Source organism: Bacidia gigantensis, assembly GCF_019456465.1.
Source record: "Bacidia gigantensis strain McMullin 20006 chromosome Unknown contig_74, whole genome shotgun sequence".
Classification (NCBI taxonomy): Eukaryota; Fungi; Ascomycota; class Lecanoromycetes; order Lecanorales; family Ramalinaceae; genus Bacidia; species Bacidia gigantensis.
Window position 1 is genome coordinate 88,029 of NW_025408613.1, and position 18,232 is coordinate 106,260.

An 18,232-nucleotide genomic window follows, 5' to 3' on the forward strand; every position below is an offset into this window, starting at 1 on the left:
TCCTTCATACGACTATACCTCTGAGGTGTAGCTCCAAGACTCGCAGATTGTGATACTGTAGACAATTGCTCATCCATAGAGTATTTTCACGCTGGAGATTTTCCATTCGCTGGAACGTGTTCGTTCAGTGGAAGAAGAGCAGGCAGAACGCGGACGGAAATCACTTTCTTTGAGTCTCACAGACTCCAGAGTGATATCGTGATGCCGATCCCAGCAGCTCGCGTGTATAGAACGTTGCGCGTGCGTAGTAACCTACAGAGGTTGCTTCTCGCGGTGGGACATTTGGAAGACATTCGGGCTTGTAGCGCGGACAGCATGACCGACTACATGCCCAGCGTTTGGCAATTACTCACAATCAATCTTGAAGAGCGAACAAAGCGAGCATCGGCATTCGTATCATTGGCTTCATTAAGGCAGACGTAATTCCCCGTCCTGACATGCAAGAAGAAAGAGTCTTCAATTCAAGATCTGCTCCACATTTCGATCCTCCTTTTAGGGTTTCCAGAATCCTTCGGGCGTCGTCAAGCCCCTTTAGCGTTGTGCAATCCCCGGGAGATTGCGCCGATCAACCTGAAACGAGCAAAGCCTGGTACTATCCAGCCGCCGAAGTCCAGCGGCGCTGAGCCGCTTAGGGGGTCTGCTCAGCCTCAATTCTCGCTGCACGAATTTCGTGGTGAGATTTGTGCTTCAGGAGATATAGGTTATGACTTCCCCGCAGACGTAGATATTGCTTTCCCTTGTGGGTTTATGCAAGGAGCGCCAGGTGCGCATAAGCAGCGATGGATTGGATCTCTCTTCGACGCCTACTCCTGGCCTGCGTGAGCTTGACCTGGCTTGTTGAGTTCGCAATCGGAGCCTCCAACCGGACGAAGCCACTGGTCGTACCTCCAAGCCAGTATTGGTATTTGCTCCATACAAAGGCGAAGTCATCGCATTGAAGAACGGTGCTGATTGTTGTACAGGGATGGAAACGATGGCCCATGGTCGACATTTTGGACGACCGTCGGCACACCGGGAGGAAGCATCAGGCTGCTACCATCCACATCCAGCAATGCGATATGGCCAGTCCTTCCGGAAGGCTGTACAAAGGACGATCCGGTCGACTGTCGCCAATCTCGAGGCGAGTTCTTTTACCAAGGAAACTCGTCAACATATTCGGATATTGGGCTGTATACGCTGGCGATGCTTGCCGAGGAGCCATTAGGGTATAGTGCCAACACAAGTTCTGGATATGATAGCGTCAAGCTTGGCCTTGCATCCGACAGCTCGCTAGTCGCGAGTCATCAGGTCATTGAGGGTGTCGCCACCAAGGATTTTTATCTCGGGGCCCTAGGACTGAGCCCGAACGCGATCAACACCTCGTCTCTTGGAAATTCCACCCCAAGCTTGATGGCTGATCTCAAGACCCAGGCGATTATTCCTAGTCTCACCTGGGGGTATACGGCTGGGGCATCCTATGCTCAACCTCCAGCCTATGGCAGCCTCACTTTGGGAGGATATGATGCCTCCAGATTCGTCCCGAACAACGTTTCCTTCCCTTTTGGACCAGATTTAAGCCGCGATCTTCTTGTCTCCGTCCAGAGAATCCAATTTAGCAATCAGGCTGTGGCAGGTCCACTTGAATCGGGCATCTATGCGCTGCTGGATTCGCTCGTGCCTGACATTTGGTTGCCTAAGGACGTCTGTCAAACGTTTGAAGCCGCTTTTGGTCTCACCTACAACGAAACAGCCAATATGTATTTCGTCAATGACACGCTCCACCAATCGTTGAAATCACAGAATGCAAGTGTGGTTTTCAGTCTCAGTCCCTCCGCACAAAGCTCCGGAGTTGCACAAACTGTGTCCATCACCTTGCAGTACTCGAGTTTCGACCTGCAGTTGAAACAGCCGAGCTTGTCGAATGAGACTCGATATTTTCCACTTCGACGAGCGGACAACGCAACGCAGTATACACTTGGCCGGACGTTCTTCCAGGAGGCCTACGTTATCGCCAACTATGAATATAGAAACTTTTCGGTTGCGCAAGCGAAGTTTCCAGACCTTGATACGGAAGAAGATATTGTTACATTACCTTCAGCAGAGTCCCAAAGTCAGGACGTTAAGTCTAGCAAACTGAGCGCAGGAGCCATAGCCGGCATCGTCATTGGAATGGTTGTCTTCCTAGCGATCCTAATGCTTGCGGTTTGGCTGTGGCGAAGGGCTCGAAAGGCTGCAATACTCAAAGCCAAGAATGCGGAGCCAGATTCGACAGACTATCGAAAGGCGGAACTTGCGGGACAGGGCTTGGTGGAGGCACCCTCAGAGACCATCCGAGAAAAACCAGTGATCGAACTTTCCAGTCCCGATGGCCAGAAATATGAAATGCATGGCGAAAGCCCGAGGTATGAGTTGTATGCTGGACCCGATCGTCCGGAGCTGCGGGGAAATAGTCCAGTGGGTTTTTGGAGAGACTCGAATACTGTGCTTGGATCTGGGACAGATACGCCGAAGTCGAAGTCGAGCAACCGTTGATGAATACAATATCTCGATTGAGGCTCATTCTTCGACATCGGTGCTGCACTCTTATCGCCTATTTGGTATGACAACAAGATTTGCCGTTGGTTCAGTCAGATGGACGAGGTTCGGCCTCCTCCTCATGAAGCACAATTTCCGCCGCCAAAGTTGCTCTGCATGTTCGACCACTGAATCTCGTCCGGCGATGGCACAGATTTCAGGATCTCAGGTATGGGCTGACAGCTGAAAGCTGAGGCTACAGAGCAGCAAAGGCTTGTTAGCTGCGACAATGGGGGAAGGGAATGTGTGGCAGAAGTGCAATGTGGGAGCTTTCGGTCTCAGCCCTACAATCCTTGGCACGCCTGATGTGCTGCCTTTAGGTAAGTCATCTTTTTGACATTCGATACAGAGCCATCGGCTCTCCGAGATTACAAGAACGATCAAGGGTCAAGAGTCTTGAATACCTAGTCTTATCAAGTATATGATTATCCATTACTCCTCAATCGTGTCAGCGACATGTTGATCCCATGATTTGCTCAATTGCCCCCTGGATTCACCGATGCTGACCTCCCAACAAGCCACCGTTTCGGGGCCATCGTTTCACCTACCTAGCCGTCTACTGATCTCGCGACCTACAAAGTCGTCCAGATATCTGTTGTGCTTCTGCCTCTAGCTTTTAATAGCACAACCTTCCGTAGGGATGGAATGGAATGAGATAAGAGTCCGAATACATGAGAGAGAGGCCAAAAGATGTTGGTCAATTGTCTCAACAATGGTTGGTGGTCATGGTCGGGGCTCTGAATAGTGGCCATCGAAACCTTAGCTGAAGAAGGTCTTGTTTTCCGACTAGGTGTTTTCATGGTGGTGCTTTCAGTCATTGGCCTCGGTGTGGTCGGATGCCGGCCACCCGAGACCACAAAGAGAGCGATATTGTTGAGATGTCACCAGATGTCCCCCAGTGCCTAGTCAAGTTTCTGATAATGTAACTCTCGGTCACCGGATAGTCGCCTGGGCTGCCCAAAGCGCTCTGTCTAGTGCAGCTCTAGGCTGCTGTGGGCTTTTGGCTATCACTCTTTCGGGTATGGACTCTGCGCCCTCTTTTGGTATGACTACCGTAAGGTAGACCCATGGCTAATCTAGTCTTGGCGGTCAGTAATCCGTCAGGCACTCTGTAGGGTGGAATGTGGGATGACGAGGCTTTTCAAGCTTACGAAACAGGATCGAGCTTGTCGGGGGCTTCCTCACCGCTGCCTGTTTCTTTACTATTCTGCTGTAGTATAAAGCGGTACACATGATTCTCTTCCTCGACGTGATACCAGCTCCTACATGTTGTTTGATTGAAGCAAGCATCGGCCATATCATTTGGTTGCAGTTTCAGCGATATTTATCTAGTACTTAAAGCCGCGAAAGTCACTGTTCAAAATTGTCGACATGCACCAGATGACTTTTCGGAGGCCTCCAACGTTTCTCAGGGTCTCTGTGTGCTTCTCAAGGGCGTCGCAACTGAGCTTAAGAATCCGAAGTCGCCGCTTCGCAAGGATGACAGGGTTGCGAAAGAGTTCGCGGTTCATTTCAAGAATTGCCAGACGTCCCTAGAACCTCTCTCGGACCTTATCTCTAAGCATAAAAGCCTCGCAACTCCGAATAAAAGGCTCATTGATCGACTGCGCTTCTCAAAAAAAGATTATCTGGAATACAGAGGCAATCTTGCCTTCTACACGGCTCAGCTCTCTGAGTTCCTGCATACGGTTGGTCTGGGCTCATTAGGACGTATCGAGCAGAATGTGGAAGACATCAAAGACTTTCTACCGGATTTGATGATCAAAATAGATCAAATGTTTGCTGAAGTTCGCCTCACAGAGGATAAAGAGTCATATCTGTCAGACTACACCGATGACGAGAAATTTGTATGGAAAGCCTTCCGAAGCAAACTGAACAAGGCCGGTTTCACGAGTCGAGTGCTACAAGAGCATGAATCTGCTATCTTCCTCAGAATCGAGGAGCTGAGTGAATGTGGTCTACTCGACGCAAGTGGCTCTTTGCGGACGTGTTCGGAGGATGAAGTCCTGTCTCCAATGCTCACATCTCAGCCGCGACCATCGAGCATAGCTGACGATAAAAGTGACTCCGACGCTGAGACAATAATTAGTCCCGCTGCGGGCAAGGTAGATAATGCCCATCAACCGGTGGACGAGGAGACAATGACTTCAAACGAAAATTTGCCAATAGGTGCCGAACAAGAGCGGAATGACATTACTCACATAAAGACAAGTCTCTCGGGAGTGACTGAAGATTATACAAATGCGGATCACGTCTTTGTTCCTAGCCCGTTACCCGAGAGTCCATTAGCTCGTGTATGGCAGGACTCGAAGGGAAGAAACATTGAAAAGGGGGTGTTGAATGGGACTGAGATAGTCAATAATGAGCTCTTCGTTATCATCGTGGATCGAGATGGGCACAAATTCTCCATACCCCGTTTGAACTTGTGCAAAAATGATCTAGCATACGTAGACAAAGCGATGAGCTCCAATTCCACGCAGCAATCACATACTACCAATAGTGATCCAAAGAAATCCTCTGAATCTGCACATCGCGGCAAGGCCTCCAAAAGCCTCTATATACCATCAGAAGATCCTACTGAGCTTCCGCAACGTACTCGTCCAGAGATCCTCATAGGAAAGCGGACAAAATCTGACATTATCTGGAAATATCGCCGGCCAGGACATGAGCGGCCTTCGCCAGCACCACATCGTCCAAGGCATTTACTTACAAATGATGCGCTTCCTGAAGCGGCTGCTGAAGGCGATTTGAGGCAGGTCAGACGACTCCTTGGGCTCGGCGAGCACATTGAATCCAGAGGTCCCAAGTCATGGACGGAGTCATTTCAAACCCGGGATAGTGATGGTAATCCTGTTACTGAACAAAAGAGGCATTCTTTCCTAGAAACAACAGCACTATATAGGGCCGCTTCAGCGGGCTGGCTTGATGTTGTTCATCTCCTTCTACGGCGAGGAGCCGATGTTGACACAAGGAACAGGTACGACGGTAAACCAGGCGACCCAGTTCTATTCCAGGTAGTCAGTAGTGGTCAAGTGGAAATTGCGAGATTACTTTTAGAGTATGGTGCAAGACTCATCCGATGTCGCAATCGAACCGCACTTCACCTAGCTAGCAGTCAGCCAAAACTCAGCATTGTGCAATTAGTCTTGGATTACGGTGCCTCTATTAACCCTAAAGATTCTCTAAAGCAAACACCACTCTATCTCGCCACATGCAGAGGCTTCACGAGCATCGTGCAATTACTACTAGAAGAAGGCGCAGGGAGGGATACGTTGACACTGAAAGGCCAAAGTGCGATCTACAAGGCTGCCGGTCATGTTCGCTCTGATATTGTGAGGCTCTTACTGCAGTATGGCGCAGATCCCAGCATGGGTCGTGGTCGTTACGGAGAAACCGCGATCTACAAAGCTGCATGGTACAATGGCTTGGAGACTGTAGATCTGTTCCTCGCGTTCGAAGCCGACGTAAATATCCCCAATAATGAGAAGATGGAGAAATACAATGGCTTGGGCGAAAAGGTGTTGCACGGCGTGCTCGGCGGTCTCGCTAAAGATCACGCCGTAATGAATACCTGGGGCAAAACCGCACTTCACGCCGCTGCATACCAAGGTCATACAGAGATGGTAACCCTGTTACTTGAGGGGGAGCTGATCTTGAGAAGACTGGCGTGGACGAGCAAACTGCCCTGTACCTGGCCGCCAGCCAGAAGCGCGAGCGCGCGATGCAAGCTCTTCTCAAAGCCGGAGCAAAATTGGAGACCGAGAAGCACGATCCCGTTCTTTCTTTGATCAACGAACGCCGGAAAAGGCGAGAACTTGGGAGCAAAGAGATTCAGCAGAGACAAAGACTGGATGTGGCAAAGTTAGGCACCTCCGATCCGCTCGTAGCTCTTGTCGCCAACTTCACCAAAATGTGGTCCGAATCAAGACGGGCGAGGACAACTTAAGGGCGTTAACACCAGAGCTCGTATCTGTTCTCAAGATCTTAGAAATGACTTATCCTCAACAGGCAAGGAAGTAAATTTACTTTAGCTGAAGCGCCAACCCAGGATCAGTGACTATACTGCACGATCGTTGGCCGAAGAAACATGCATCGCAATTCGAGTGCCAAGAGTAGTGGTAGGACATAGGTGAGGAAGATCATTTATGTCAGCTGCACGGATGAGCACGTATTCCGAGTCAAAATCAACTCTAGATACAAGACATCTTGCATGGTGACTGCGAAAGAAGGGCCAATGCCCCATTCTCAACGCCTCACCTGTTCTCCTATCCCCATCTACTCAACGATGGTACCGATATGAAGCGTATACACAGTCCGACGTCGAACGTGACAAGAACAGATAGCGTGCTAGTTGCTTTGATGGAAGAACGAATGAATGGAAAGGTGGTGAGAGTCGGTCTCAGCCCTATGATCCTTGGCACCCATGACGAATGGAAGTGTTGTACAGCCATCTCTTGTTGCAAATATGAATGATAGGGCACACATGAAAGGAATCTGAAGTTTCGAGAGTATTCCGGCTAGCAGGGGGGAGGAGGCTCGAGCAATGGGTTGATGAAGGTGAAGTGATATCAGGTTATTACACCATATTGCAATCGTCATGTCCCCTCAAACACACTTCATCATCTCTCGCGCTTCTTCATGGTATCTTTGCAAGCTTGGTGCAATAAGAAGAGCATGTTCTTTTGTAATGCGCACCATCTATTCCATACCTATCCAAACATCCCCCCCGTCCCCCACTTCAGATACCCAAACTCATTCGCGATCAGCTGGTACAGCAAAGTATACCTCGGCTTCCACTCGTTAGTGTCGCCTCGTTTCACCTCCGCGGTCAATCGTCTCCCGTTATCCTCCAGTTTGATATTGCGAGACGTCTTACTAAAACCGCCTTGGTCATTATATCCAAGATCAGCGTATCCGTTCTCATTGAGGGTGTTGGCGATTTTCTCGTCGAGGTTGAGCGTAGATTTGTTCCAGCCATTGCCTTCGCTGCCTTTCCAATCGCTGCCGGTGGCGAGAAGACAGACGAGGTAGCAGCCGTTGTCGTGGAATTCGAGGTGGATGTCTTGGGCGTATTTGTCGAAGTTTGGCATTTTCGGGTTCTGATTCTCTTCTCTAGTTGGTGAACTTTAGTAAGCAGGTTCTGTGAATCAGTGTCGGAGACGGATGCGAGTGAATTTGGTGGTTGAAGGACGAAGGGTGGGGCTATCATTGAATTATTGTAGACTTTCAACGCGGCTCTCGTGGAAAATCTGTGGCGTTTCGAAGACGAGCTGACGGAAGGTCTAGACCACAGTCTTAGTGAGAAGAGGACCTGCTATCGCTTGTTGACCTTGAATGGCTTGGCCCTAATTGACGTCCGGCCATCGCGAATCGACCATGGAAGAAAGTCGCGAAAGAAACATACACAGCAAGAATCACGGTCTTGCGGGTCGACTTGTCAGATGGGCAGCTCCAGAGTGTTGCATCTTATCTGCAATATTCAAAGCATCCCTCAATCTGACTGAATACAGCGAGTGTAGACTGCGCAAGTTTTGATTTGGCCCATCCCGACCATAATATTTTCAATACTGTCTTTCTTTTGTCCTGAATCAACTGCAAAACAGAAAATTGATGATGAAAGGATTGGAATTAAAAGGGAAAAAGAGATAGCAGGATTCGCATCTGGGTTCTCGAAAGAAACAGGTTCACTAGATCCATAGCAGGCTGTCGCATCAACTGTACAAGTTAGGTCGTGAACATGAGCGCACATGGAATAAAATCCACCCATTTCGCCAAAGTGTCGAGGATATAAAGTCGTTCAAATTTGAATAAAAATATTCTTGAGAAAATCCCAAGGCTTTTGCGCTAAACCGAATCAGTCCCTTGGCACGCTAGTTCTACAAGTAGCGTTCATGATCCTACGAAATTTGTTTCTACGTTCTATTCCCACCCAATCCAGCGATATGCTTTCGCAATCGATTCCGACCTGCGATGGCGTCTACAGTCGAGCGACTACAACTCATATATGTTGAAAGAGCCGTGCGAGATATGGGGTCCTGTTAGGAGACCGAGAAAATTATTGGTGGCACATCGCCGTACCTTGCGAAAGCCGTTGGAATCGCGGTCTACACATGATATTTGTGGCAACGATGGCATAAACATCAAAACCTGCAGCATGAAGGATGTGCGTTCAAGAGCAGGAGTCAACCAATATGACTGAAGTGCTTGACTGCAAGTACCTCATGATCTTCGACGCCTACACTGCTGGGCCTTCATTGGATCAGACGCAGAAGACGAGACATGTACATGAAGACTCACCGCTCATGGGGACATTCTACCTTCTCTGGTCCTTGTGCCCGCTGCTGCTCTTGTGGGATTTCTGACCAACAGTCCATGCTGCTTTCTGCCTGCATAGAGTAGACAACTCCCCTTGCGCAGTGCGCTCCCAGAGGCGCAATCTATAAGAGAAGGTGGAATGCTCTATCTCGTCAAAGCCCGCCCCTTCTTGAGAGTGCGATCGCCCAATGGCCTGACTCAGTGGAGCAAGCGCAACAATTTCGATGCTGTCTCACGGCTCTAAGCAAAAGCGCACTTTGCGTGTCTCAAAGCAAGTCTATCCATGCCACATCATCCATGCCAATGCGCTGTTCTGCATACACAATGCCCCTACTTCCAGATGTCTACTCACACTCACAATAAAGGCATAGCATCATAATCGACAACAATGGTCACCTTCACCAACATCCCAGATACCCTCAACGCCTACTCCGACGTCCCTCTTACCCCAAATCTCCTTTCCTCCGTCCAGCATGCCTTCTTCGACGGCTCCCTCGCCCGCTTCCAGCACCCTTCCGTCGTAGTCCCGATCCACGACCGCCCCGACTTCCACGGCCAATCCCACCAAAACATCCGAAACATGCTCGATAGCGAGGGCCTGGAAGATGAATTTGCGCTTATCGACAACACGACCCTCTCCACCAACTCAGTCTGGTTCATCGAAAGCACCGATGACAGCCTCTACGATACCGAGGAGGCCATAAAAGCTGGCTACCCACCCGTTACCTACCCTCACGAGGACTCCACCCTCTGGCAGATCCGCGTGCACACCGTGGACGTGCCCTACTGTCTGCACAACTGGAATAATAATAATGGGAGCGCGGTAGAATGGCTCCGATCCCGCTTCCAAATCTATGATCCCCACGATGCGCAGATGCCGCCGTTCACGAGGGGGTTGAACTGGACGGATAAATCAATATTATCAACGGTTGCAGCTAAAGCATCCATCCTGGCGGAATATTGGGAGTTCGAGTGGAGCACGAGGCTGGAAGACACTAGTAACAGGTGGCCAGCCGTGGTACGGTTGACTGAGTCGGTGGCGATGGAGTCGGGGCTGCTGCAGAAGTGGGAACCTTGGCCCTTCATTCCAGTAGTGAATGTGACCATAGGTTTCGATGCGCCATGGGATTGGGATAGCCCAATTTGGCCGCCTCAATATCCTGACCCTGGGGATGGATGCTTGCAGGAGTCATTGATGAAAAGAGATGGTGTGAACAAGACTTCAATGACACAGCAGGAGGGGTGTCTGAATCTGAACTCGTTGCTCTCGAATGCATCAGGACCACGTCCAGGTCCCCAAGGATCTGAAAATGTTGCGAGCGACAGCCAAATGACACAGAGGTCCTTACACCGGAATATGAGGCGACAAAGGCGATTTCTTGCAGCATAACATACCCAATAATCCAAACCATGGACTTCAGATCCCTCATAGCCGAAATTCTTGAGTCAAAACTACAAAGCCAAGTCTCTTTATAACACTGATACCCTCAATTGCTGAGAGAGAGCTTTTCAATCCTCAGCTACTATTCTTGTTAACATCACATCTCCCAAATTTCCTCTGCCAAATCTCATGCCACTGCCTACTCACACCCTTTCCTCAATCTAAACCCTCCCCTCACGTCCCCTCTCGCTCCATCCTCCCAGTACTCTCCTCCCTCATACCACACCCTGACCCTTTCCTACACAACATCAAAACCACCTTGCTATTCTCTCCCAAATCTATCACTCTTCTCCCTTCCCTCCACTCCTCCCCTCCTCCCTTCCTCCACTCCTCCACGCATCCCTCTACGTGCATCTACGAACAGCTCATCCTATCGCACTAGCCTCTCCCTCCCTGCATTCCATTCCTTTCTTCCTTTCCTCCCCCCCTTCCCCCCACTCTTTAATACCAACAAATGAGCCACCCACCTCCCCACCTCTCCACCTTACCACGATCCATAAAAAAGGGAAGAAAAGACAAGGGGGTAAATGCAGTAGTCTTCACAAAACCATGACACACACGAACGAAGGGCCCGAAGAGTAGAAATGAAAATGGGAGGGGTAAGGGGCAAGGGGCTAGGGGATAGGGGTAAAGGGGTAAGGAGGTAAAGGGTGTAAGAGCGTAAGGGGGTGGAATTACCAGCAGCTCACGGATACTTCTCCCATCCCCTGTTAGATGGGTTGTGGTTTGTGGCTGGCTGGAGGTCCGAACATTCTTGGGGGTCAGAGGGAATAGTGGTGGTGCTGGTGGTATGGAAAGAGCGGGAAATGGGCAGCAATAATATGACGTGACTCGAAGGAAGGGCATTATGAACGACCGACCTTTTCTAAATTAGAAGATCCCCCTTTTGCTGGCTGGTCCGATGAGGGTGATGAGAGATAGCTTTGCAACAGTGACAGCAGGGAGGAAAGGGCACGAGACCGCGACAAGAAAAATGGCTTTCTTGGATATTGGGGTATCTTTGATTTGCCTGCCAAACGGGGGGGGGCTAGTAATACATTCCTCCAGGGAAAGCTATTCATACAATCTTTTCCATAATCATATCATATCATATCATACCACCCTCACCCTTCGCCCTAGGTAATTGCCTCATCGGATGACCGTACCCTCCACCCCCTCCCCCCTATCCCCCACACCCCTATCCCCTCCGCCCCTATCTCCCCCACCCCTACCTCTACCTCCGCCCCTGCCCCCCATTTCATCCTCAATCGCGTACCGTGGCCTCATCCACTCTTCCCCACCCCCACCCCTTTCCCCCACCACTCTCTGACCTTCCCTCCTTCGTCCCGTTTCCCTCTTCGGTCCCATTTCGCGATCATACCTCCCCCATTGCTGGTCTCGTTCCCCTTTATCTCTGGCCCACATGCCGCGATCCACGTATTCGTTGTGCCCGCCCCCACCCCCGGCCCCGACGCTGCCTTTATAATCGGGTTTACACGGCAACCCCACCTCAATGTCCTCCTTCCACACATCCTCCACCTCATCAATCTCGTCCCACGCGCCTCCTTTGCCCCCTCCCATCCCACTTCTCGGGCTCCTCCCCCCAGCGTAGGACTACTCAACGTATTCGTCCTCATCGTCCCCCCACCACTCCCACCACTGCCACCTAAGGTAGGGCTAGAAATCGTATTATGCAGCCCACCAGGCACAGCTCTCGATCTCCCATCATACTTATGCGAGCCTGATTCAGAGGAATAAGTACCAGAGTGGGGGGAGCGCGAGAGTGTTTTGCCGCTGGAGAAGTGGACGTTGATGTGGACGCGCGGGAGGGAGCGGAAGAAGGCGGGGATGGCGGGGAGGCAGGAGCAGAGGATGCCGCAGGTTAGTTCTGCTAGGCTGTTGTGGGGGGAGGAGCGTTAATTTTTTTTTTTGGAGTTTATGGGGGAAAGGGGGGTTAGAGGACGAGGGGGAGGAACGGGTTGGGTCTGGGGAAAGGGAGGAGAGGGGAAAAGGGAGGAGAGGGGAAGGGGAGGGGGAGAGGGTAGACATACGTTAAGAGATTGAGCCCGTACAACGTCCAAGTTGTGTCACCGGCCCACTTGTTCTCGGTGACTACAATGAGTCGAACACAGCTCGCGATGCAGCCACTGTAAGCTACTGTCAGCCCATTCTTGGAGCCGGAGAGAACGTGATCGATTGGTATGAACCACGATTTGACAGAGAGGCACTCACCCAATCCCAAAGCCAAAAATAATGATAAGCCCGAGCTTCCTATCTCTAGTCGTATTGAGATTCCATACCGCAATAATAGGCAATACTAAGATGGCGAAGTCCGATACCAAATTGAACCCCGCACTCGCAAGCTGTACCGCCTTCTGGTCGATACAACTGCCCGGCCACAGCGGATACCATATCTTCCTGATCGGCGCACACTGAAAGATCTCGGTGAAGACGCCGGCACCATAGAGGGCGACATTTGCCCAGAGGATGAGGTGGAAAGCGATGAAAGTGCCGCGGACTGGTTGGAAAATCCGCAAGTACAAGAGCAAGATGGAGATCTTGATGGTGCACATGATGGGCCCGTAGATTACTTCGTTGATATATGTGAGACGGAGGTAGGTGGTGTAGCTGTCGCCTGTGATATCCCAGCGGTGTTTACCGTTGCCGTGATGGTCGAGAGCGATGATGACGCTGACGAGGCCGAGGAATCCGAAGTAGCCGGCTAGTGCTGTCCAGTCTTCCCAACCTGGCACACGCAGGATGGATATCTTTGTGTACATTCTGAGGATTATGACGATTGTGGCGATGGTGATGCATACGGATTGCGTGAGGATACCCCATTTTACTTTCGAATCTGGGTCCACTAGGTTGGCGGTGATGCCAGGTGGAGGAGGTACAACTGGGTATTTGCCGCGTTGCCACCATGGTAGGTCTTCCCATGGATTCCATATATGAGTTGGGCTCGGACTAGCAACTGCTGTTGCAGACATGTCAATGCAGCGGGAGATGATGCATCCCTCTCAGGGTGTGGGCTCTTCAACAATGGCGCACAAGAGTGACAGTGAAAGTGGATAAATGAATAATGCATCAAAACACTTTCGGAAGATTGAGGTCTTATGCGAACAAGATTCGCGGGGTTCCAAGACACCAATGCGTGAAAGAGCACGGTTCAAGCCATCTTCAATTCTCCGGCCGTTCGCATGGTTCTTGCCGTTCTTGCGTATCAAGTCGCAGGGATTTGGGCTCGCAGAGACCACCTCTTTCATGTCCAGAAAGCATGAAACACGTGGTGGCGAACAGATTTAGCACATAATTCTTGCTAAACGGACCAGATCCATGCTTGCCATGATGGTAGAAAAGTGCCTTGGTCTGAAAGCCTTCGATGGACGGCAGGAGCCGAGAATCTCATTTGTACGCTTATACAAAGACTTTGGTGTGACTTGCCTAAACCATGAGCTAACTGCACCCTAAATCGTTGGTAGGTGTTTCACTGGGGGATCCTACCTTCTTTCTCCAAGTACCCACGCTTCCTCAACCTCTGTGGTTCTGCGGATCGTCTCGTATGAGTTGTATAAGATAAGATTTACGATCTTCGTTGTACCAAAGCTCACGATCCTAGTGAGGGTCTGGCCATGAGTGATTTGTGGAGACCAACAGATGTCTTGACGTTCATATGTCTTGCATGAGATTGTTGGATTGATATATGAAGTTTCAAGATATAGAAGCGCCACCTTCCGGCCCGCTACAGAAATTAGAATGGCCTTGAAACGATGACGGGACCTTTGACCGGGTCGTACCTGACTAGAAGATGCTTCTAGATGAGAGTCTCCGTCGAGTCTGGACCTCATTCCGAACTCCCCCATGGCCAGTCCTAAGCCAAATGTGCAAAGACGCTTTGACTCCGGCTCATCGATGTAACAGCAGACTTGTGTTTGGTCGAGGGCACAAGCGTGTCATCAACTTTGCTCATACTAGTGAGTGCTGCAGAATTGGGGCCACAAAGCGTGTCATCCAGTCTCTTCGAGCTGATAAGTGCAGCAAGAGGAAGTATCAGAGTCGTTTGTGACCGCAAATCCGACCGTGTCCAACCCGCAAAACGGGTCGTCGTCGTCGATATATTCGCCGTGATCTCATCATAGCCTCGTGATAGTCCTGAGAATTTACTGAGACTAAGCTAGCCCCTCGAGAATATCAAGCCACCCATTCATAGTGCGGTAGGTCATACTTATCACTATCAGCGAAGGCGCTGCCGAGAAATCTTTGGGCGTATTCAAGAACATTCGTCCACGCAATGAAAGCAAAGATAGTGTTTCTGAGCCAAAGCCCCCAAGCAGTCTGCGGCGCAACAACATGAGGTATCACGATCGGGATCTTCTGCATATCATCAATGATAGGCCTCATGCGCTCCTCATAACCTTTCAGGCCAGTGGCAAGGTCGCCTTGATGTTTATTGATCTCGCCAGCCAGAACGTATGCGCCAGTCATGGCGAGCGTGGTGCCCGTGCCAGTCGGGCCAGGTGCATATCCTGCATCACCAACGAGGGCAAAGCGTCCTTTGTGCAAGCTGGGAACTTTGACCTGGACGATCTCGCTGGCGTAGAAACCCTTTAGACCAGGACCTAACATAGCTTCCATCACCTCGTCCGTCTTCCACCCAGCGCCCTTATAATGCTGAGCAATGAAGCGTTTGAGAGCGTCTTCGCCCTCGGCCATAGCATTGCGAAACGGCAGCGTCAAATCACGCTTATTGCGGGGATGCATACCCATCAGGGTAATCTGATTCCCACCTTCCGGATCGTTTCCAACAGCGAGAAAGCGCCCTCCAACAGCGGTGTACCCATGGCCTACTTTACTCCCATTGATAAGATCCTGCTTGATGGAGAAGAAAGCCGCCCAGGAGTTGACTGGTGCGATATAATCTCTAACACCGCCGCCAAACCCTAGCGCTCGGGTCCTTGAGGTCGCGCCATCGCAAGCGACAACGAGGTCGTACTCTGCAGTTGCAAAGCCGTTCACGAAATCGACGGTAACCGGTCCATCATTATCAACCTGTTTCATCGAAGCGATTTGCTCGCCGAAGACATACTGCACGCCCTTCTCCCTACTCAGATCCACCAGAATCTTTGCCAGATCTCCGCGATGGATCTCGTATTCTGAGATTAGGGATTGTTGGTCGGGATTTCCAGTTGCCCTGATTGTACCGTAGGGTCGGCCATTGTCGCGGAGTAGGCTCATTCCCTCAATCTGGACGATCTTGGCGCGTACTGCGGTCTCCATACCTGGGATCTTTCGCATTATGGTAACGCCGGTGGTGCGGATGTCGATGGCTTGGCCGTTCGTGCGTAGTTTGGGGAAGCGTTCGATGACGGTGACGTGGGCTCCTGCTTTGGCGAGCCAGTAGGCTGCCATGGGGCCTGCGATTGAGGCACCCACAACGAGGACTCTTGGTTGTGACATTGTATTCAATTACTTCTAGAGCAGCAGAACGGGCTCGAGAGACAAAGTGCGAAGTGGGTTGCAATCGTAGAGGACACACAATGTATTAAACACTGTGACTCACGGAAGTGTGCCGAGGTGTTCGGCTCGTATTCGTTTGCTGAAATCAATCGCTGTGCCTAAAATGCAGACTTGTCTGAATCTATTGCAGAACTCATGTGAGTATGGGTGATCACTGTCTAACGGTCACAGAATAGAAGACTAATTACCTGAGTGGACTACGGTGGAGATTTGTTGATGAGGCTCGACTACGTGCTTAATCAACGCGCTTGACGAAAATGCGCAGGATGTATTAAGACTTAATGCTGCTGCTACAAGAGGGTATGAATGAAGCCGAGAGTCGGGTCTGCTACCTGGCCGAACTTTGTCACGCCTTTGCCAGCTGGAAAAACAAAAACATGAAGTGTCCCTCCACTGCCTATACTCGCACCCTCATTGTCAGCATGTTTTGACCATGGATCACATTACGAAGGCTGTAAGACTCAAACACAGGTTTGCGTACGCACCTATAATCTTATGTCCTGAAAGTCCATCATTCACGCACTCAAGAACGTTTTGAAATCCATCAATGACATCTCCCCAGCGCGCCGAATCAATATTCCTCTCAATATACTTGCCACGTCTTGGGCCCCAGTCTACTTTCCATTCAATTGGAAGTCCAAACGGTCCTCGTGGAACCTGCTTGACCAATTGATCCAGGACAAGAGAGGAGATCACGAGCAGAGAGCATCCATCTTGGCGCCGACTGATCCCAGCGACCTGAGATGACGGGTATTGCGGCGAAGGTTTACCGCCTTCGCTCCACCACTGCTCGACTTGATCGTACTTCAGATGGCCAGCTATCTCGTATAGCCTCTGATTGCAGGTTTGGTAGTCGAATCCCGGGATTGTGGGGGTGAAATCGGGATCGTCTGCTGCATAGCAGGTGGACCAGGTCTCAGGTTTTGTAAGATTCGTAAAATATTGTCCGTTACTGTCTAAGAGTGTAGAGTTTGTGATATCTAGATTAGCTATATCACCAGTCGAGATGCTCAAAGAGTGGTCGTTGTTGGCTATCTCGAAGGGCAGAGAAGCAGCTGGATTGAGCAAGACTAACGCAAGTCCCATGAGAAGGAGAATTTTTGAGCCCATGGCGAATTAAATCACAGTATGCAAGCCTGTACCAGGAGTCTGGTCGGAGGGTCCCACGGTGGGTCTCTCGACCTTTATTGTATCTGTGGAGCGCGCTTGAAATGGTATCCAAGACACAGAAATAGGCGATACTAATCTTAGTTACCAACATCTCGTCGGTGATAGTTCGATGTTGGACGCTGAAGACTGTCTTTCTCTTCTAGCCATGACTCATTGAGGAGAGTGTCACTTCATAGCTTGTGAACCAAGACAATAGCTCGATGACCTCTACATCGAAAATCATTTACCATCGGGTTCGCAGCCATGGCAAACCCACGACTCAAGGCCAAATTGAAGTGAGACCATGCTCATCCTCCTGGTAAGAGCATTTTTGAGCTGAGGTAGGCACAAAATAGCCTCATTCGTCCGCGATAGAGCAATTGCTGCGGACCAGAGGGAGAGAAGAAAGCCTCACACCAGATTTCCGTCGTATTTTACTCCCTCCCTTCACTAGCGCGTCTATAGATTACACAGTCCCTCATCGCATCGCTCCCAGCTCCGCAAACCCTCCCCATCCACAATCCACAACCCAGCCCCTCCAAAATGCCCGGTCCCCCACGCAACTACCAAACCCGCCAACCTCTCGGCCTCCCCTCCGCCTACCCCCAGTCCCGCAAATCCAAAACCTCCACCTCCACCTCCCGCAAAACCCCCTCCTCAGCGCTCAACCTCCCCCCTCCCCCACAACCACAACAACAGCGACCGCCCTCCCAGATCCGGACCGCGTTGACGACCCCCCCAGCGACATGGAAGACCCACGCTACTGGTTCCCCTCCTCCTACGACCCCCACGTCCCTTGCCCAGAACCATTGGATGCGGTGGAGACGAGGCAGTTGGAGTGTTGGATGGGGTTTAGAAGGGAGGTGCATGCTTCGCCTATTTACATGACGGTTGGGGAGATGAAAGAAGGGAAGGGGAAAGGGAGGGGAGGGGAAAGTAGGGGCAAGAAGAAAGAGATAGTCACAGACCCGTTCAGAGGTGGAGTGGGGAAATACAGTCAGCGGTATACGAGCCAGAGCCGGAAAGATCATGGTGGACAGGGGAAAGGGAGGGCGGGGCTGAGGTTGGGGTATAGGACTTATGGTAAGCTCACCACCCACCACCACTATTCCCCACCCCCTCCCCCCCGCCTTCATTCAATTCTCGCGTGCAAGGGGGCGGGCAATTGGCTGATTCCAATCCGTTACAGCACTAGAGTTTTTCCCGCGCTCGTTATGGAGCGTACTGGATCCTCGATACGACAAGAAAGCCAAACCCTCCCCCTTCCCCACCTCCTCC

General features: G+C 50.9%; 7 protein-coding genes across 7 annotated transcripts; 4 read left to right on the top strand and 3 right to left on the bottom strand.

Annotated features, from left to right (window-relative positions):
- Positions 1-779: 779 nt before the first annotated feature.
- Positions 780-2,511, top strand: KY384_000419 (uncharacterized protein; the record flags this gene model as incomplete). The annotated part of the gene is made up of 2 exons (XM_044808955.1): positions 780-901; positions 963-2,511. 2 exons carry the CDS (start codon positions 780-782, stop codon positions 2,509-2,511), a joined length of 1,671 nt encoding a protein of 556 aa, XP_044664942.1.
- Positions 2,512-2,782: 271 nt separating this feature from the next.
- KY384_000420 (uncharacterized protein) lies at positions 2,783-6,499 on the top strand (the record flags this gene model as incomplete). The annotated part of the gene is made up of 3 exons (XM_044808956.1): positions 2,783-2,873; positions 3,886-6,176; positions 6,230-6,499. The coding sequence occupies 3 exons, from the start codon at positions 2,783-2,785 to the stop codon at positions 6,497-6,499; spliced, it is 2,652 nt and encodes an 883-aa protein (XP_044664943.1).
- Positions 6,500-7,262: 763 nt separating this feature from the next.
- KY384_000421 (uncharacterized protein) lies at positions 7,263-7,643 on the bottom strand (the record flags this gene model as incomplete). Its single annotated transcript, XM_044808957.1, has 1 exon — positions 7,263-7,643. The coding sequence occupies one exon, from the start codon at positions 7,641-7,643 to the stop codon at positions 7,263-7,265; it is 381 nt and encodes a 126-aa protein (XP_044664944.1).
- A 1,613-nt stretch (positions 7,644-9,256) lies between these two features.
- Positions 9,257-10,258, top strand: KY384_000422 (uncharacterized protein; the record flags this gene model as incomplete). The annotated part of the gene is made up of 1 exon (XM_044808958.1): positions 9,257-10,258. One exon carries the CDS (start codon positions 9,257-9,259, stop codon positions 10,256-10,258), a length of 1,002 nt encoding a protein of 333 aa, XP_044664945.1.
- A 2,231-nt stretch (positions 10,259-12,489) lies between these two features.
- Positions 12,490-13,014, top strand: KY384_000423 (uncharacterized protein; the record flags this gene model as incomplete). The annotated part of the gene is made up of 2 exons (XM_044808959.1): positions 12,490-12,568; positions 12,611-13,014. 2 exons carry the CDS (start codon positions 12,490-12,492, stop codon positions 13,012-13,014), a joined length of 483 nt encoding a protein of 160 aa, XP_044664946.1.
- Positions 13,015-14,479: 1,465 nt separating this feature from the next.
- KY384_000424 (uncharacterized protein) lies at positions 14,480-15,745 on the bottom strand (the record flags this gene model as incomplete). The annotated part of the gene is made up of 1 exon (XM_044808960.1): positions 14,480-15,745. One exon carries the CDS (start codon positions 15,743-15,745, stop codon positions 14,480-14,482), a length of 1,266 nt encoding a protein of 421 aa, XP_044664947.1.
- A 498-nt stretch (positions 15,746-16,243) lies between these two features.
- Positions 16,244-16,915, bottom strand: KY384_000425 (uncharacterized protein; the record flags this gene model as incomplete). Its single annotated transcript, XM_044808961.1, has 1 exon — positions 16,244-16,915. The coding sequence occupies one exon, from the start codon at positions 16,913-16,915 to the stop codon at positions 16,244-16,246; it is 672 nt and encodes a 223-aa protein (XP_044664948.1).
- Between the last annotated feature and the right edge of the window lie 1,317 nt (positions 16,916-18,232).